Raw genomic sequence first — 17,206 nt, 5'->3', positions numbered from 1 at the left:
TCGAGTTCCTCTAGAATTTTTCACTTAAAAGTCTCTCAGCCTAAATTGGCTGTTCTTTAACTGAAAATTTACTCCTGATGAATTTATGATAACATTTTCCAAAGGCACACAATTTCCTACTCTACTGTAAATTGCAAAGAGCCTTTCACCACAATGTCCTGCTTCCCACCAAGTGAAATCCATTCCCCACTCAAAAGTTACCTGAGAACTTGTTGAGTTTATATCTCTTCAAATCCATCTCATTTCTGCTCCTCTACATTTTTCAATTACCACATAATCAAATTCCCTCATTACATGGCCACTTTTTTTCTACTGGTGTATCATAAACACGAACTTCAACATTCATGCTAGCATGGGTGAAAACAAGATTTAATATTGTTCGTGAATCAATCCCTCGCATCCTAGTCTTCAATGACATGCTTGTATAGGAAAACAAGCTCTAATATACTGTGTCTCCATGATTTGTTCACCACAAGAATTCATATTCCACCAATCCAACCAATTCATAACTGAAATTCTACATAAGTTCTTTATCTTCTCTGAAAAGCACATGCCTTACTCCGTTATGTCCTATCCTGATTGTTCCTATATTGTTGTCATGGTATATTTGTTCTAGATCACCAACATCCTTTGGAGGACTATACAACATCATGCACCTCTTTCCTACCATTACCTTTCCCAATATGTATTGTCTGAATAAGCCACCTACCACCATTTCCTTAAACTTAAGGACATCCCTTATCAGGAGAACCGACCATCCTCTTTCACTCTCTATCTCCATACCTTGTTATTACCTTCTGCGTTTTACGGGGAAAGAGTTCTACACTCATGATTCCCCGTCCTCTTAACCTTTTATATATGTAACTTGTTTTTACTCCTATGTTCGTAAGCACACAGACAAACACCCTAGCTTATGCCATGTATGCATGTATGCATATAATTATCTATATGTTCTGTACTGGGAGGTAATTTTACACTCTTGGAGTCACATGTCTTGAATACATGCATGTAATTACCTAGCTGTCCTGTACTAGAAGGTAATTCTACAATCTTGGATCCCAATGTCTTGAACACTATCATAAAACTTTGTAAATCTATGTACACCATCTTTATTAACCAAATCCTGAGGCATTTCAAATCGTTCATTCACCACTGCTATGCCCAGAAGTACTTCCTTACATTTTCTTAAAGTTTTTTGCTTATCTTAACGTTAAGTCCCATGGTTGCCCTGTTCCTACACTTCTTGAAGAAATGGTCACTGTCTACATCCTCAATATGTAAGAAAAACTACCGGACTAACCAGCTCGTGGTTACATCACAAGTGAAAAGTTCCCTTTAAAGTACAATCTAGCCCATGAACTTCTCACTCCAAAGGAATCCATCCTTTCCCTGCAACTAACTTTTGCAGTCTTGAAGCAACAGGAACCCCTGGAGAAAGGGTCCCAAGGTTATATGATAATAATAATAATAATAATAATAATAATAATAATAATAATAATAATAATAAAGATAATAATAATAATAATAATAATAATAATAATAATAATGATGATGATAAAAACAAATCCCTATTCATTCATCCCTAATCTTTTACTCCTAGTACAACCAACACTTCAGGAGTTATGCTTAAACTAATTCATTATGTGAACAATCAATCAAAAACATACAGGATGGTTTCTTATTTTGTGATTAATCAATCATAAATGCAACGCATGGTCTCCTGTGTTACATGGTTTTCCAAAAATTCAAGCAATGTTTTAAGGTTAATTTTAATATCACTCACCCTTTAATGCCTTACTGTTTGTAGCTTATAACACCTTCTATCCTTTAGTCTAAGAGAAATTCTTCCACTTATATCCATCTAATTAAAAAACATGAAATGTAACAAGGCTTAACTCTTTTATCACTTTCCTCAAGGCTTAACTCTTTTACACTTTCCTCAAATATATTTTTGACAACCTCCTAACACTAAACATCCTTTCAAACCTAATCATTGAAATTATCAAAACTTTTTTCTATAAAACTTCTGATACTTTAATAAAACCTTTATTTTAAGAAAGCTTCATGAAACGATGAAGCAGCGAGTTATAAAACATTTCTTTAAGTATGCGAGCCTTCACATAAAAGAAATGATTTATCAATGCACCCAAAAACAGCTGAATGTGAAAAGCTACAAAATTGCTACTTATTCATGGTCTAACTTTCGAAATCATATCTTCAACAGCATTTCTTTATATGGAGAGGGGTCATGTATGATGAGCTGCCAACTAGGTCTAATGGTACTTGCAGTACTCACCAATACTCACGGACAAATTTGGGGATGAGGCTTAGCAGAAGGATTACTTACCTTGTGGTAGACCTATGGGTGGTCTCATACCTCCTAGTGGGAGGGGGGGCATGGCTGCAGGCATAGCAGGAACAGCAGCTGACACCATGGGCTGAGGCGTCATTATTGGTTGCACGTTTGGCCGCATAATGGCCGGCAGCGATACTGGAATGGCCATGTGCCCAGTGGGCACCATAGCCGGAGACATGGTGGTTACCATGGTGGGGCCTATGGTAGACACCATAGGGGGGGCCTCTACCACCACACCAGGGTGAGCAGGCCGCACCCCAGCAGGGTGAGTTATCATTCCACCCATGGCCATTGCTGCAGCAGCAGCATTGGCCTGGCTGTAACGTGCCATCTTCATTCGACGCTCCTCCTGCAAACAAACATACAATGATGACTTATTCTGCTCTTACCGCTTAGTTTGATTTAGATTTCAAATGTTGATCTTCTTGACAGTAGTAGTGAAGTGGCAGATCCTACTGTATATAAAATAATCCAGGTCTGGCAATGACACAGTAGAGGCAGGTTGCACCTGTGTATCTAAACACATCGCCGGTGGGTAGAAATGGTCCAGGCAGGCAGGCACAAGTTGAGAGAGGCGTGAAGGTGCAGTACTCACGGGTGGAGACTCCACGCGCTGGGGGGGTGGAGCCGGGGCAGGAGCCCGGGCCCTTTGTGGGGAGGCTCGGGGAGCCTGCTGGTACCGAGGCATACCTGCCCGCTTCTCTTCCTACGTGAGGGTGAGAGGGAGACACGTGAACACAGTACAGCCCCACCACAACCCATGCTGCCACCACGCTGCCATCACACTCCCACCACCAGCCAACACAACACAAAATTTGTTTCCTACTCCTAGTAATTATCTACTTATCTAAAAAAAAAAAAAAAAAAAAAAAAAAAAAAAAAAATCTTTCTTTTTACGTTATACAGAAATGCAAATCTCTTATTCCAATCCCCAGATGCCATATATTACCCATACAAAATAACTAACAAAGTGAACTAGCTCTCTAAATGAATCTTTCTCAATTTCTTCACACTAGAATTTATACCTAAGTATTCCTTTACTTTAATACTTAAGTTTGCATAAAGCTTAAACTAAACTCTCTGACTTAATACCTAACATCTCCTTACCATGAAACTCTAACTCACTAACTCCTGAAGTAAATAGTATACTGCACCATCATAATATATTCATTAAAAAAAAAACTCACTACATACCTCCAACTTTTTCATCATCTGACTAATGCTATGATCTAATGGAGCTAAGCAAGTTCAGTGAATTGTCAAAACTTAAGCCTATGCTAATTTCCCAAGGTTTAGTGTGCACATTTTATCTTCAAAATATTTTCACAAATATTACCACCCACCCATTTTTTTTCACAATACAGTACCTTATCTATGCATTTGTAAATTATTTTGCATGGTGGATTACTTGGTACGCATATTTCTTTTATAAATAACACAATGCTAATCTTGCCTAAACCATGAATGTAAAATTTTTTGCTATAGGATGCCCCCGTTTATCTTTACTAACTGGAAATTCCCCCCAAATGAATTAGAAACTATGCAAGAGAAAACCATGCTATAATATTCCCTATCTATTTGTACTAAGTGGTAATTCCCCCTAAATTAATTAGAAACCACTCAAGAGAAAATCATGCAAAGAAATCATGTTACTCATTAATAGAAGATAACGAGGAAATTAAAGTAATGCAAATCTCCTCTACCTTGGACTAAATACCAGCTAAGGAATTATGTATCATCTGATGAGTAGGATCATGAAAACTAGGGAGTAAACTTCCTGTTTAATAAAGTGTACCTTCTTACTGTAACATGATAAAACTTGTGCATAAGGCTTTAATGCATAACTCACATGTATATGGGGCCTGAACATGCAGGAAGGTGTGAGTCGTGCATGGGACAGAGCAAAAGGAGTGATATGGTATGCCAGGGGGGGAACGTTCTGTTAATTGGTTGCACCAAGGAACATGAAACTGTCGGTAGAAACCACAGAAAGATCAGGAGGGCCTTTTGTGATGATTGGGAGTCTCTAGTTTCAACAGTGACCTCTCTTTCCATACACTCCTCAATGAATCTAGGAACTCTCTCTCTCTCTCTCTCTCTCTCTCTCTCTCTCTCTCTCTCTCTCTCTCTCTCTCTCTCTCTCTCTCTCTCTCTCTCTCTCTTCTCTCTCTCTCTCCTCTCTCTCTCTCCTCTCTCTCTCTTCTCTCCTCTCTCTTCTCTCCTCTCTCTTCTCTCCTCTCTCTTCTCTCCTCTCTCTTCTCTCCTCTCTCTTCTCTTCTCTCCTCTCTCTTCTCTCCTCTCTCTTCTCTTCTCTCTTCTCTTCTCTTCTCTCCTCTCCTCTCTCTTTCTTCTCTTCTCTTCTCTCCTCTCTCTTTCTTCTCTTCTCTTCTCTCCTCTCCTCTTCTCTCTTCTCTTCTCTCCTCTCCTCTTCTCTCTTCTCTTCTCTCCTCTCCTCTTCTCTCTTCTCTTCTCTCCTCTCTCTTCTCTTCTCTCTCTCCCTCCTCTCTCTCTCTCTTCTCTCCTCTCTCTCTCTCTCTATCTTCTCTCCTCCCTCTCTTTCTCTTCTCTTCTCTCTCTTTCTCTCCTCTCTCTCTTTCTCTCCTCTCCTCTCTCTCTTTCTCTCCTCCCCCCCCCTCTCTCTCCTCTCCTCTCCTCTCTCTCTCTTCTCTCCTCTCTCTCTCTTCTCTCCTCTCTCTCTCTTCTCCCCTCTCTCTCTTCTCCCCTCTCTCTCTCTTCTCCCCTCTCTCTCTCTCTTCTCCCCTCTCTCTCTCTCTTCTCCCCCCTCTCTCTCTTCTCCCCCCTCTCTCTCTTCTCCCCCCCCTCTCTCTCTTCTCCCCCCCCTCTCTCTCTTCTCCCCCCCTCTCTCTCTTCTCCCCCCTCTCTCTCTCCTCTCCTCTCTCTCTCCTCTCCTCTCTCTCTCTCTCGAGTTTACTTTATTCACATTAACTCTCATATTTCTCTTATATCACACTCACCCAAACCCAAGACACCAGCTCCTACAGTTTCTCATAGTCTGCCACTAGAGCTGTGTCAGACCCCCACCCCAAATGACACGAGACCTGCCCCTCTCCCTAAGACCTATACATTTACCTCCCTCACCATTCACATCCATAAACAGACTGAATGGTCACAGTATCATCTAACATCATTGCTGCTGACCAAATCACTCAGAATGACTCAACTTCCTCTCTTTGTACTCACACACACTCCTTACTCCCCTGAAACTCCTCACTAATTATAATGAATTTCTTCCAACACCATTCATTTGCAGCATCTTCCACAAGGCATCTCTATCAACCGTATTATACACTCTATCCCGATTCATAAAGCCCAATACTGATCACTTTCTCTCACCTCGCACTTCTCACAGATTTTTCAAAGCTACCACCTGGTCCACACATTCTCTACCCTTCCCAAAGTCACACTGCTCCTCCCCAGTCTGAAGCTTTGTGCATGAAAGCACCCTATCAATCACTACTTTCCCATACAATACCCTAAGCATACTTGATGGATTTACACCCACACCCTCTGTAATTCAATCATACATTCTTCTCCATCTTGCCTAATGCAATGGCACTATACAGGAATTCCGCCAGTCCAAAAGCACTTCACCTTAGGTCATGCATGAACCAAAAACCCTGACAAACCAATCAACAACACAGTCGCCCCTTTTCTCGAAAAATTCAACAACAATCTGATGCATTTAGTCAGCTCCTCCCAATACGTTTAACTCTTCCTCATTCCCCTCACTACCAGGTGCATGAGAACAGATAATCATGCACCTTTTGTAATTTACTGTCATCTTAACCTTTGTCAGTCTGGAACTACCTTCAGTACACTATTTAAAAGTTTCCCACAGCTTCAAAATTAATGCCTTCCCCTACCCTGCACTTGCCCTAACATAACCTAAGACTTTACCCCTTGAATAGTCCCAAATCATTCTTCTCACTTCCCCTTGATCTCATTTTCACTAGGAGGGAGAATGTCCCTTGCATTTACCTCAGACATAAATAAATTAAACAGCCATGGTGCCATCACACATCCTTGCTGCAGACCCACCTTCATCTGTGGTTACTCACCATCCTCACTACCTACTCACACACATACTTTACTTTCTTGATAGAAACTCCTCACTGCTTACAACAACTTTCCTCTAAACCACCTTCTTCAGAGCATCTATATCCACCCAATCATATGCTTTCTCCAGGTCCCCACACGTGAATCCCATCTAGTTTTGTAAGTATGACTCAAACACATTCAACAAATAATTCATCTAATCCAATCTAAACCACACCTCACCTGCCTTGTATTCCAACCTCTCAAAAGAAAATATAATGACAGCAAATCACACAAAACAGAGCACTCAAAACAAAACACTAGCTACCATGCACCCATAAACATTTAACATTCTACACAATGAAATATAACATCTTCCCAATACAACTCCACCTCAACATGTTCAGCACTCAATTCCCACACAAACCAGTCCATAAGCACCAAATCCCAGTAGATATACAAAGCTTACCTCTAGATCACACTTCAGCAACCTCTACTCATAGATCCCCTATCCCCAACAAACAAAACGATGACAACACACACACTGAAATAACCGAACAAGCACAAAACACCTGCCCTCTTAACTTTGTCTTGAATTCAATCCCACAGACATACATGTATCATAAGCCACACTTCCCAGTGACATAAATCATCCCCTACAACACTACGAACAGTTTCAAAATATCCCAACATCCTTCATGCCCAAGAGGCAATTACCCAAGTGAAGACACCAAAAACTTATAACTCAATTACCCTGCACTCTGCACACATGTACAAACATCAATACATTTTACAACCTATGATACCACAAGGAGGATATGGCCAGTTTCCTGGAAGGAGCAAGTTTCCTTGATAATCTGCTGCAGTTAGTAATTACTTTTTTTCCCTTTAATACATGCTTATCGTACTCTTTAGATGTCATGTATGATACACCAAAATTCCAGCCCCCATCCAGAAACAGGTCCTACTGGCCTTTTCATAGTCCCCACAACTGCTTCACATTCCTGGTTCAGAAAGCAAATCACTTCAATTTACCCTATTCCCTATTCCTTGCATGCCTTAAACCCTCCTGTATGATCAAGCCCAAACAATTAAAGCCTCTTTCATTCCATCCGTCCACCTCCTCCTTGGTTTCTCCCTTTTCCTTCTCCCTACTTCTGCTATTTATACTCACACTTACTCATTCTCTCCTTACTTATCCTCTCCATACATCCAAACCATTTCAGCACACCATCTTTAGCTCTCCTATACATACCCTCCCTTTAACCTTAAAATTTTTTGTTCAAGCAAACCTCTTCACACCACATACTGTCCTCAGATATTTCAATGTGTCAAATGTGATGGCCAACATTGTTGGTGTTTTGATGGTTGGGTTTGACTGACCACGAGGAAACAAGGGCTGTAGACTGAATTCTAGTCTGTATCGAGTTAAAAAGAGTGACAGATGACCTCCGGGGGTTGTCAACACTTGAGAAGAGACTAAAATGGACTGGAGTAAGAACTGCTCCTTAAGAAACTCCACTGTAGAGCTAAGGGTTTTATAGGTGAAGCCCATATGAGTGTCTCTGGCTTGGCAGAAATCTATGAAGATGAACAGCTACTTTTTGCCACTGTGTTGGAAGGTGTTCCATCTCCTGTAGGAAAACATGCTGAGGCACAGAACCAAGTGCTTTGCTGATGTCTGGTGTTCTTCGATTAATTGGTGGAAGCCATCTACGATATGTTGTATCAGATATGTGTAGTGTGGTTGTGCAGTCATAGGGTCCAAAGCCATCCTTCTTGAGTACATGACAGTGGGATTTTTGCTGGATCCTGTTATGGATTCTCAAGAGAGAAGTGACACAGGATGGTGAAAAAATGAGGAGGGAGGCAAGGGTGTCAGCATTTGTGCTACGTTGGTAAGAGGTGGGAGTGTCTGGATTGGTGCTATGTTGGGATGCTTCCAGATGTTACAGACTTTGCTGTACAGCCAGGATTGATTAAAGATAGCAATACATGCTTGGATTGGAATTGGGCCACAGTATTTTAAATAAAAGTGTGATATGTTGTCAAGGCCTGTTCCTGGAGAGTTTTTTAATGTCTCATTCGCATTGCTTGTGTCTGTGGAAGTGAAGGGTAGGTAATCAAATATTTCTTGAGTGGATTTGGAGGAGGGTTCTCACAATTTTTCTGTCTTTAGGTTTGAGGTTTGTGGCTAGTTTTTGAGTAATGTTTTATGAGAATGCTTGCATGTTCTCTAGGAGGAGGGATGTCACTGTGCTGAGCCAGCAGCTGGCGGAGATGTGGATCTTCTCTAATTTGCGCTTGAGTTGACAGATGCAAATTTTGCAATTCATTGTGCGGAGGAAGCAATGTCAGTCTACAGTTTGCCTTTCAGTAACTGGGTTAATGATTGTGTTGTTTGGTTTGGGTTTGTTTCGTGAATAATGATGGTATATGGTTTTGTTTGTGCTGGTCTCTTTGTTTTAAGAGGAGCGCAACTTGAGGGGAGAAGTTTGGGTAATACAGGGTCCCTGGGTTACAAATGGGTTAAGTTCCTGAACCCTGTTCATAAGTGAATCTGTCAATGTAGGCAAATTGAAAGAAATGCTCAAAATGAGAGTAAATACGAACATCTGACCGTAATAATGTATCAGATATCATATTCCAAAAAACATCATATTAGTAACACTTCATGAGAAAAGGTGCAGCTCCGTGGTTTGTAAGTATGAGAAATTGATGATAGGTTATCCTAGCAATTAAAAACTGTTTTCTGGAACTAATTCATAAGCACAGGTACTCATAGGTCAGACACTTATAAACCTGGGACCCCTTGTATCTTTCTTTCTATGTCTTTGTGGTATGTGCTTTTTTGACATTTTGGTTGGTGATTTTCATGGAGTGTGAAATGGCATGATATAGGGATGTGAAATCACCTTAAGTGAGATTCTAAGAGTTTGCAGTCTAGGTATTATGTGGATGCTGGCCTATATATCCTTCTGATACTACATTCAAACTGCTTGAAAAGCCAAGTCTATCCAAGTCTTATATGAAGTTGATACATTCATCATACACATGTCCTGTATGTAGTTTACACATCCCTCACAACTCATTGAAATTCACTTTTACATGTATATTATCATCATTTCTAGTAATGTTCTAATCCTTATGGGTAACATTAAATTGGGTGGTTTAGAAATTGTGACAATAGTGGCCTAAAATCAATCATCAGTTAAGGATACACTATACACTTAAGCCAACTCAAATCTAAATTGTTTACAGCAAAAAAAGAAAAATGTTAATGATGGAAAAAAAATCTGGTTAGTTGTAAAGAAAATTTATAAACTACGAAATAAATGAGAATGGTATTCAAATGAAACTCACAAAAAAAAGGGCAAAGTAATCCAAGTACCACTTTTCACCAAGTAAATCTTAGCGATCAGTCTGTAGGCTTCCTATTTCAGTTGATAAATTACGAATTCAAAGATTCCTCATCTCAATGACTTCTTTCACAGGATTGATTGAAAAGTTGCCTGCTACTCCTGAGCAACAATACCTGCGCTCTCACACAGTCTCAACACATCAGAAACTATGAAAGTATATGATGCATGCTGTGAGCAATAATACAACTACAAAATGACCAAGAGCTTAAAAGAATGCTCCTGAATCCCAAGACCCAAAGAAAGAAGTCTGCCAAGACAATTCTATATAGATTTTACCATATTGAGAATCTATGTATCAATAAATCATGGGCTCTGAAATGCACTGACTCGATGTTCCTAAGGAACGTGGGTTCCTCCAGCGATTAACAATTAGATGCTTTGAACCAGCAATATAAAAAGTGTTAACACTTTACTCAGAACTTTACTATGCAACATTTCAACCATAATACAAGTGGTTTGTGTCAACACATTTAGAGAACTTCAAAAAATCAAAATCAAAATACACCCCCCAAAAAGCAGTGTCAAATAGTTACTACTGGCAAAAAATGGAAGTGAATTACCGAAAGAATGATGGAGGAGGTTTATGAGTGTGTCACATCCAAAGCTGAATCCTCATTCACCGGAAATTTTTATATCTTTGATCATCTGTGCATTACGCACACAGCTTTGCTCATGTGTATAATAAAACATTAGTGAGAATAAGAACCTTATAACCAGCTCTAACTGCAAGCAAAATACTTAAAGGTTTCATGAAGTTCTTGTATTTCAAACATTTTGAAATTCTCTTTGAAGACAATCTAAGAGACGAACAAAGAGAAATACCAATAAACAAAAGCATTTGCCATCTATCTCAACTCACCTAACTTAACCAACTGGTGCACAAGAAGTAAATTCTGGTACCCTTGACATGAATGAGGCATGTACAGCTAGAAAATAGCCATGCATACATATTTACAATAATCATTAACTTGCAAAACTGGTTTTGGTCTTGCATCTTTTTACTTTTTTGTTCATTAGCGATTATTCTACTCTATTACGTATACCGGAGTAAATCTTATACAAACGTTACTATCACAGAGAGTTTGATGTGTTGTATACTAATGTTTAACGTGAGGCATAAATGTTTACAAAATTATCGAATCTGAAATGCTGTTTTTTAGGCATATATTCACATATGATTGTTCTGGAGAGGTATAAACGCAAAACAATAAATCTCATATGTCAGAATGAGTAAGCAGTAGCCTAGATGAATTCAGTAGTGCAAACAACAGATTCTCCCTGCATAACTTTTTCAGCATCACTCACTTCACACTGTTCAACTTTAAAACACCATGTCAACCCAGTGTAACATAAATATGTTGGGCATAACTATATCCTCTACTTCATCCTATTAACCCCACATAATCATTAGTTAAGGATGCAGTACAGTTGCTGTAAATTATCTTTCTCGAGAGCATCTGTTCTATATCTTCCGTACACATTCACTGTTTCCAACATCAAGGTAACATTAGGTACACATGACTAGGGCTCAATATAAAATATTCTTCCTTCTCTTGTTCCTTTTTCTCAATGAAATAATATAGGAGGGAAGGATTTCCAGACTCACTGCCATTCCTCTTAGTTGCCATTTCCAACATGCAGGAGATACATGGACAATGATTTTATTCATCCTAATTTGGAATACTGCTCACACATTTGGGGTTTTCTTCATCCACCATCTTCTAAGGAAGAATGAAATCAAAAACCTTCTGTCTCAGTAATACTACACTTCACTACAATCCTCCTCCAGGATGCTGCTGCCCTCTCACTACTCTACATGTATAATATTGGCCACTGCTCACATTCAATGTCTGCATGTGTCCGTCACAATATAAAGGGTTAGATGCATCTGGCTGCTGCTTTCCACTGTTTCTGTGAGAGGACTGGCCACATGATGACTAACCATTATTATACCTCCTTCTTTACTCGTTCTGAAGAATTCACTTCCTACTTCCATCAGTCCCTCTTGTTATGACCTCTCTGTTTTTAAGAGTCAGCTGTACAAGTCCTTGCAGAGCCCTCATTAATTTTGGTCTTTTTCTAAAACTTATTTCTTTTTACTCAAGAGAGCCTTAGTTGGGGAATATTTTGACCATAAAATGTCATCAAAATTAGGAAAAATAGGTGGCAACCCATGAGAGAAGTCACCTTCAGTAACACTATGTAACTGTCAATGGATGAAAACGAATTTATGTTGTCATGGAACTTATCTCAGAAGGTTTCCATTTCCGAGCTACTAATGGCAACACAACTTTGACATGGAAGGAGTTCCACTCAGGAGGGGCCTTGGGTTTTATATCTACTTATTCTATATGTGTGTAAGTACGTATGGGAAAGAGCTAACTGAAGAGATGTCATTCATATACATGGGGGTATGTGCTGTCAACTGGCTGAACCAGGGCTTGCGAAGTAGCTGGCAGAAACTAATGGAAAGGTCCACAGGGCTTGGCTATGGATAAAGGGCTCTGTTTAGGTGTATTATACCTGCTTTCTAAATTGTTATAAAAATAGTTTTACATCTTCTGTTGCTTAAGAATGTTTGTTTTCCTTTGGTATGGCCAGATAACACATGGAGGAAGGCTATTATGTATTTCAAACCATGAAAAGCATCAACTGACACAAAACTGGATCTGTTCTATTTTCAAAGCTTTTGACTTATCTTGTATCAAGTGTAAAATTTCTGGATGATGCTTTCATGAAACATTCATGCAAGAGAATGTCATGTGATGCTTCAAAAATGCACTATCAGTTGCAGAACAATCATCTATCTAGCCCCACTTCCTGTTGCCATAATAATCTAATCTTTTCTTACATCTTAATACAGAAGTCAACAAGACGGACTACAAAAGCTCCTTTGGCAATCCATTAACATCGAGTATCATTCTATTCTTGCTACCTGATGCTGAGAAGGGCAATTCTCAAATGGCATTAAATCAACAGTTGTTTTGGATATTCAAAACCTATATTTTGATCCCCAAATCAGAACTTAAATTGAGAATAAATCAGTCTTCAGCTCCCATGCACCACATATTACAAAAGCAAATAATGCACAAAACATGGAGCAACAAATGCCAACAGTGTGCATGCTTAGCACTGCATCTGAACTGTGCAATTCAAGGACTCGAATGTGAAATTCAAATCTGATACTTAGCATGATGTGTGAACATCCCATAAGAAAAGTTTATAATTTGGTCCCATCCTTCGCTAGGATAGGGATTATTGTAAGGGTTTAGGATGCAAATATGTCAGAATCATAATCAACAAGGAGCTCTGACCACTTCAGACTTCTGAAGTTCACGATGCACAAGATAACCTAAATACAATGGCTAACAAACCAAATATAGGGAGCCCCTCCAAAGTAGTATCGAACTCCTGATATAAATACTCTCACAGGCATATAAAAAAACAAATCTGCTCTTAGTCAATACAAAAGGTTCCCAAATCACAAGCATACAACCTAAGAACAGCAGTACTTACAAACCTTTAATTCTCAGTCCAACAATCAATTACTCATAGTTATGTAATGCTTAACTGCATCTATTTTCAAGAAGTATTGCTTATCACAATGCTCCATTAACTATATTTACTTTAGTGCAATATCAAATACACTATTATGGTAAGGTATAGATATTTCCTCTTATTATATGCATTTCTTTATACTTTCCAGATCAGACAGACTAAAGAACAGGTTTCAGGAACCTATTCCATTCGTAACCATGGGAACCTGGTACCCTGAAATATTTTTTGAAATCATGAAGACAGGGAACATCCTTGTACACTTATTTCTCAAAACTAGATTTGTAGTGCCTTCCAGCTTTAAAGAGTATGATTTTCAGTGACTATGTCAACTTTAAATATTCATCAAAAAACATCATGGTTCATAGCGCACAACATATTTTTCTGAAATTTACTCAATCGGCTCTATAATATGCATTTTATTTCCTCCCACACTTGTTGCTAATTCCCATATCAAAGAGACAACATCCAAACATAACTGAGCCTGAGAGGGAAAAAATCTCAATTGGTTCCTTCCTATGTTCCTCCTTTGGGAAAGAAATACACAAGGGGAGGATTTCCTGCCACCCACTCCCACATGTACACAAAAAGAAAAAAATCACACATTTACCATTTCCTGCATTAGCAAGGTAGCGTTAAGAACAGAGGACTGAGCCTTAGAGGGAAAATCCTCACTTGGCCCCCTTCTCTGTTCCTTCTCTTGGAAAATTAAAAACTGGAGGGGAGTATTTCCAGCCTCCCACTCTCACCCCTTTTATGACAAGCAGGGAATATGTGGGAAGTATTCTTTCTCCTGTATCCCCAGGGATATATAAACAGGAAACAGGTGAAGAATGGCCCAATCATCATCTATTCATATACAAATATATAAATGACCATACATGCACATATACATATCAACATATAAATACACAGATATATACATACTCATACTTGCTTGCCTTCATCCATTCCTGGTGCTACCCTGCCCCACAGAACAGCATCAGTGAGGTAGTGCCAGGAAAAGAGACAAAAGAGGCCACATTGCATTCAGTCTCTAGCTGTCATGTGTAATGCAACAAAACCACAGCTCCCTATCCACATCCAGGCCCCACAGACCTTTCCATGCTTTACCCTAGATGTTTCACATGCCCTGGTTCAGTCCATTGATAGCATGTCGACCCCATTATGTCACATCATTCAAATTCACTCTATTCCTTGCATGCCTTTCACCCTCCTGTATGTTCAGGCCCCGATCGCTCAAAATCTTTTTCACTCCATCCTTACCCCTCCAATTTGGTCTCCTGCTTCTCCTTGTTACCTCCACCTCTGACACGTACATCCTCTTTGTCAATCTTTACTCTCATTCTCTCCATACGTTCAAACCACTTCAACACACACTCTTCTGCTCTCTTAACCACACCCTCCTTATCTCTCTTACCCTTTCATTACTTACTCGATCAAACCATCTCACGCCACATATTGTCTTCATGCATTTAATTTCCAACATACCCACCCTCTTCTGTACAACCATATCTAAAGCCCATGCCTCACAACTATATTTGTGTTATTGGAACTACCATTCCTTCTAACATACCCATTTTTGCTCTCTAAGATAACGTTCTCTCCTTCCACACATTTTGCATCGCCAACAGAACCTTTGCCCCCTCCCCCACCCCGTGACTCACTTCTGCTTCCATGGTTCCATTTGCTGCTAAGTCCACTCCCAGATATCTAAAACACTTCACTTCCTCCAATTTTTCTCCATTCAAAAGTTATTTATTTACTTATTTATTTATTTTGCTTTGTTGCTGTCTCCCGCATTTGCGAGGTAGCGCAAGGAAACAGGCGAACGAATGGCCCAACCCACCCACATACACATGTATATACATACACGTCCACACATGCAAATATACATACCTATACATCTCACTGTATAAATATATACACACCTATACATCTCACTGTATACATATATACACACACACAGACATATACATATATACACATGTACATGATTCATACTGTCTGCCTTTATTCATTCCCATCGCCACCTCGCCACCTCGCCACACATGGAATAACCAACCCCCTCCCCCCTCATGTGTGCGAGGTAGTGCAAGGAAAGACAACAAAGGCCCCATTTGTTCACACTCAGTCTCTAGCTGTCATTCAAAGTTACATCCTAATTAACTTATCCCACAACTCTACTGAACCTAACAACCTTGCTCTTAATCACATTTACTCTCAACTAACTTCTTTCACACACTTTTCCAAACTCAGTCACTAAATTCTGCAGTTCCTCACTCAAATCAGCCACTAGAGCTGTATCATCAGCAAACAACAACTGACTCACTTCCCAAGCCCTTTCATCCCCAACAGACTGCATACATAACCCTCTCTGCAAAACTCATGCACAAGAGCAAAGTAGTCCTAACAACTGATGACTGAGCCTCAGAGTAAATAAATTTTCCACGCCCAGCTCTTTTCTGCTTCTTCTTTTAAGAAGTAATACAGGAAGGGAGGATTTCTAGCCCACCACTTTTGTCCTTCTTAGTCGCTTTCTACAACTATTAAGCAATTCATAGTCCACACACTTTGTCTGCCAGTCATCACTACTTTCCAGCAACATCAGTTTCTCCTTCCATACTGATTCTGCTCCTTAAACGCACATCTTGCTTGTCCACTACCCTCTCCTCTTTACAAAATCTATACCTGCAGTGCCTCATATCACCATGGGAGCCTCTTATACACAAACTGCATTCATGTTACTTCAACCACATCTTGTACAGGTTCATTATTTCCCCCTCTGCTCTTCATTTAACTTCACCAGAAAGCTTCACAGACTTACTACTAGGCTTTTAAACCTTTCTCCTCATTCCATCAGTCACATCTCCAGTCCTGTACCCTCTATAATTAGTGGTTAATGTAATGCTAAAAGATGTGATAAGAGTGAGGATATAAAGAGAAACAGACAGGAAAGAATGAGGAAATCTATGTTTGACGACTTGATGGCCTAAGGTTACCAAGACATGAGGCGAAATGCTGAAAACAAATCAGTTTGATGAGATAATCCATGAAACTGAACCTCCTAACAAGCACAACACCAAAGAAAGCATATTGTATTACTGTCACATGATCAAACAAGCTTCCAACAACTTCTAAACTATCATTTATAATACTTGTATTTGTTCTTACCAGATGCATATTCCTCAAGTTTTTGTCCAACTTGTTGCCAATTGTGGCTGAATTATGAGTGCATAAAACCATTAATATTACACAAATAAAAGTGGTTCAGCCCACAGACAGCATTTCATCCCCAGTTTACCATTAGTATCCTACTATTTCTATCCTAGGCATGCCCTCACCCCTCTGAAAGTTTAGCCCCCAGCACCCAAAGCCTCTCACTTCACCCTTCCATCTCCTTCTTGGTCTCTCCCATCCCCCTTCCTCCCTCCTCTTCTGACACATGGATCCTCTTAGTTAGTCTTTCTTTGCTCATCCTCTCTGTGTCCAAACAATCTTGGAACACCATTCAGCATTATCTTCAGTTCTTTCGCATTCTGGGCCAAGACCATAACAACAGAATATTGTTGGGAAGACTAAACTTTCTAACATCCCCATCTTTGCCCTATCCAAGACTGACCTCCCATACACTCCTCAAGGCACCAGGACCTTGTCCCCCCTCCCTCTCGTATCTTGTGACTAACATTAGACCCAATGGTTCCATCCAGTCCCATGTGCACTCCCAGGTGCATTAAGCCCTCAACTTCCCACAGACTGTCCCATTCAGACTTACTTGAAAATCATTCTGCACCACATTACCTTACTTTTGTTCACA

General features: G+C 39.8%; 1 protein-coding gene across 8 annotated transcripts in view; it reads right to left on the bottom strand.

The window, feature by feature from the left end:
- Positions 1-17,206, bottom strand: part of LOC139745902 (BUB3-interacting and GLEBS motif-containing protein ZNF207-like) — an 86,950-nt gene that overhangs the window by 27,752 nt on the left and 41,992 nt on the right. For 5 of the 8 annotated variants that reach the window (XM_071656562.1, XM_071656563.1, XM_071656568.1 and 2 more), the window contains exons 5-6: positions 2,865-3,062; positions 2,348-2,705 (exon numbers count right to left, since the gene is read on the bottom strand). In XM_071656562.1, coding sequence (XP_071512663.1) covers positions 2,348-2,705; positions 2,865-3,062 — 556 coding nt within the window. The remainder of the gene's footprint in view (positions 1-2,347; positions 2,706-2,864; positions 3,063-17,206) is intronic. The other 3 variants (XM_071656564.1, XM_071656569.1, XM_071656565.1) reach the window with 2 other exon arrangements.

The sequence above is a fragment of the Panulirus ornatus genome, chromosome 63 (genome assembly GCF_036320965.1).
Source record: "Panulirus ornatus isolate Po-2019 chromosome 63, ASM3632096v1, whole genome shotgun sequence".
NCBI lineage: Eukaryota > Metazoa > Arthropoda > Malacostraca > Decapoda > Palinuridae > Panulirus > Panulirus ornatus.
This window is presented reverse-complemented; position numbering and strand designations above follow the sequence as displayed.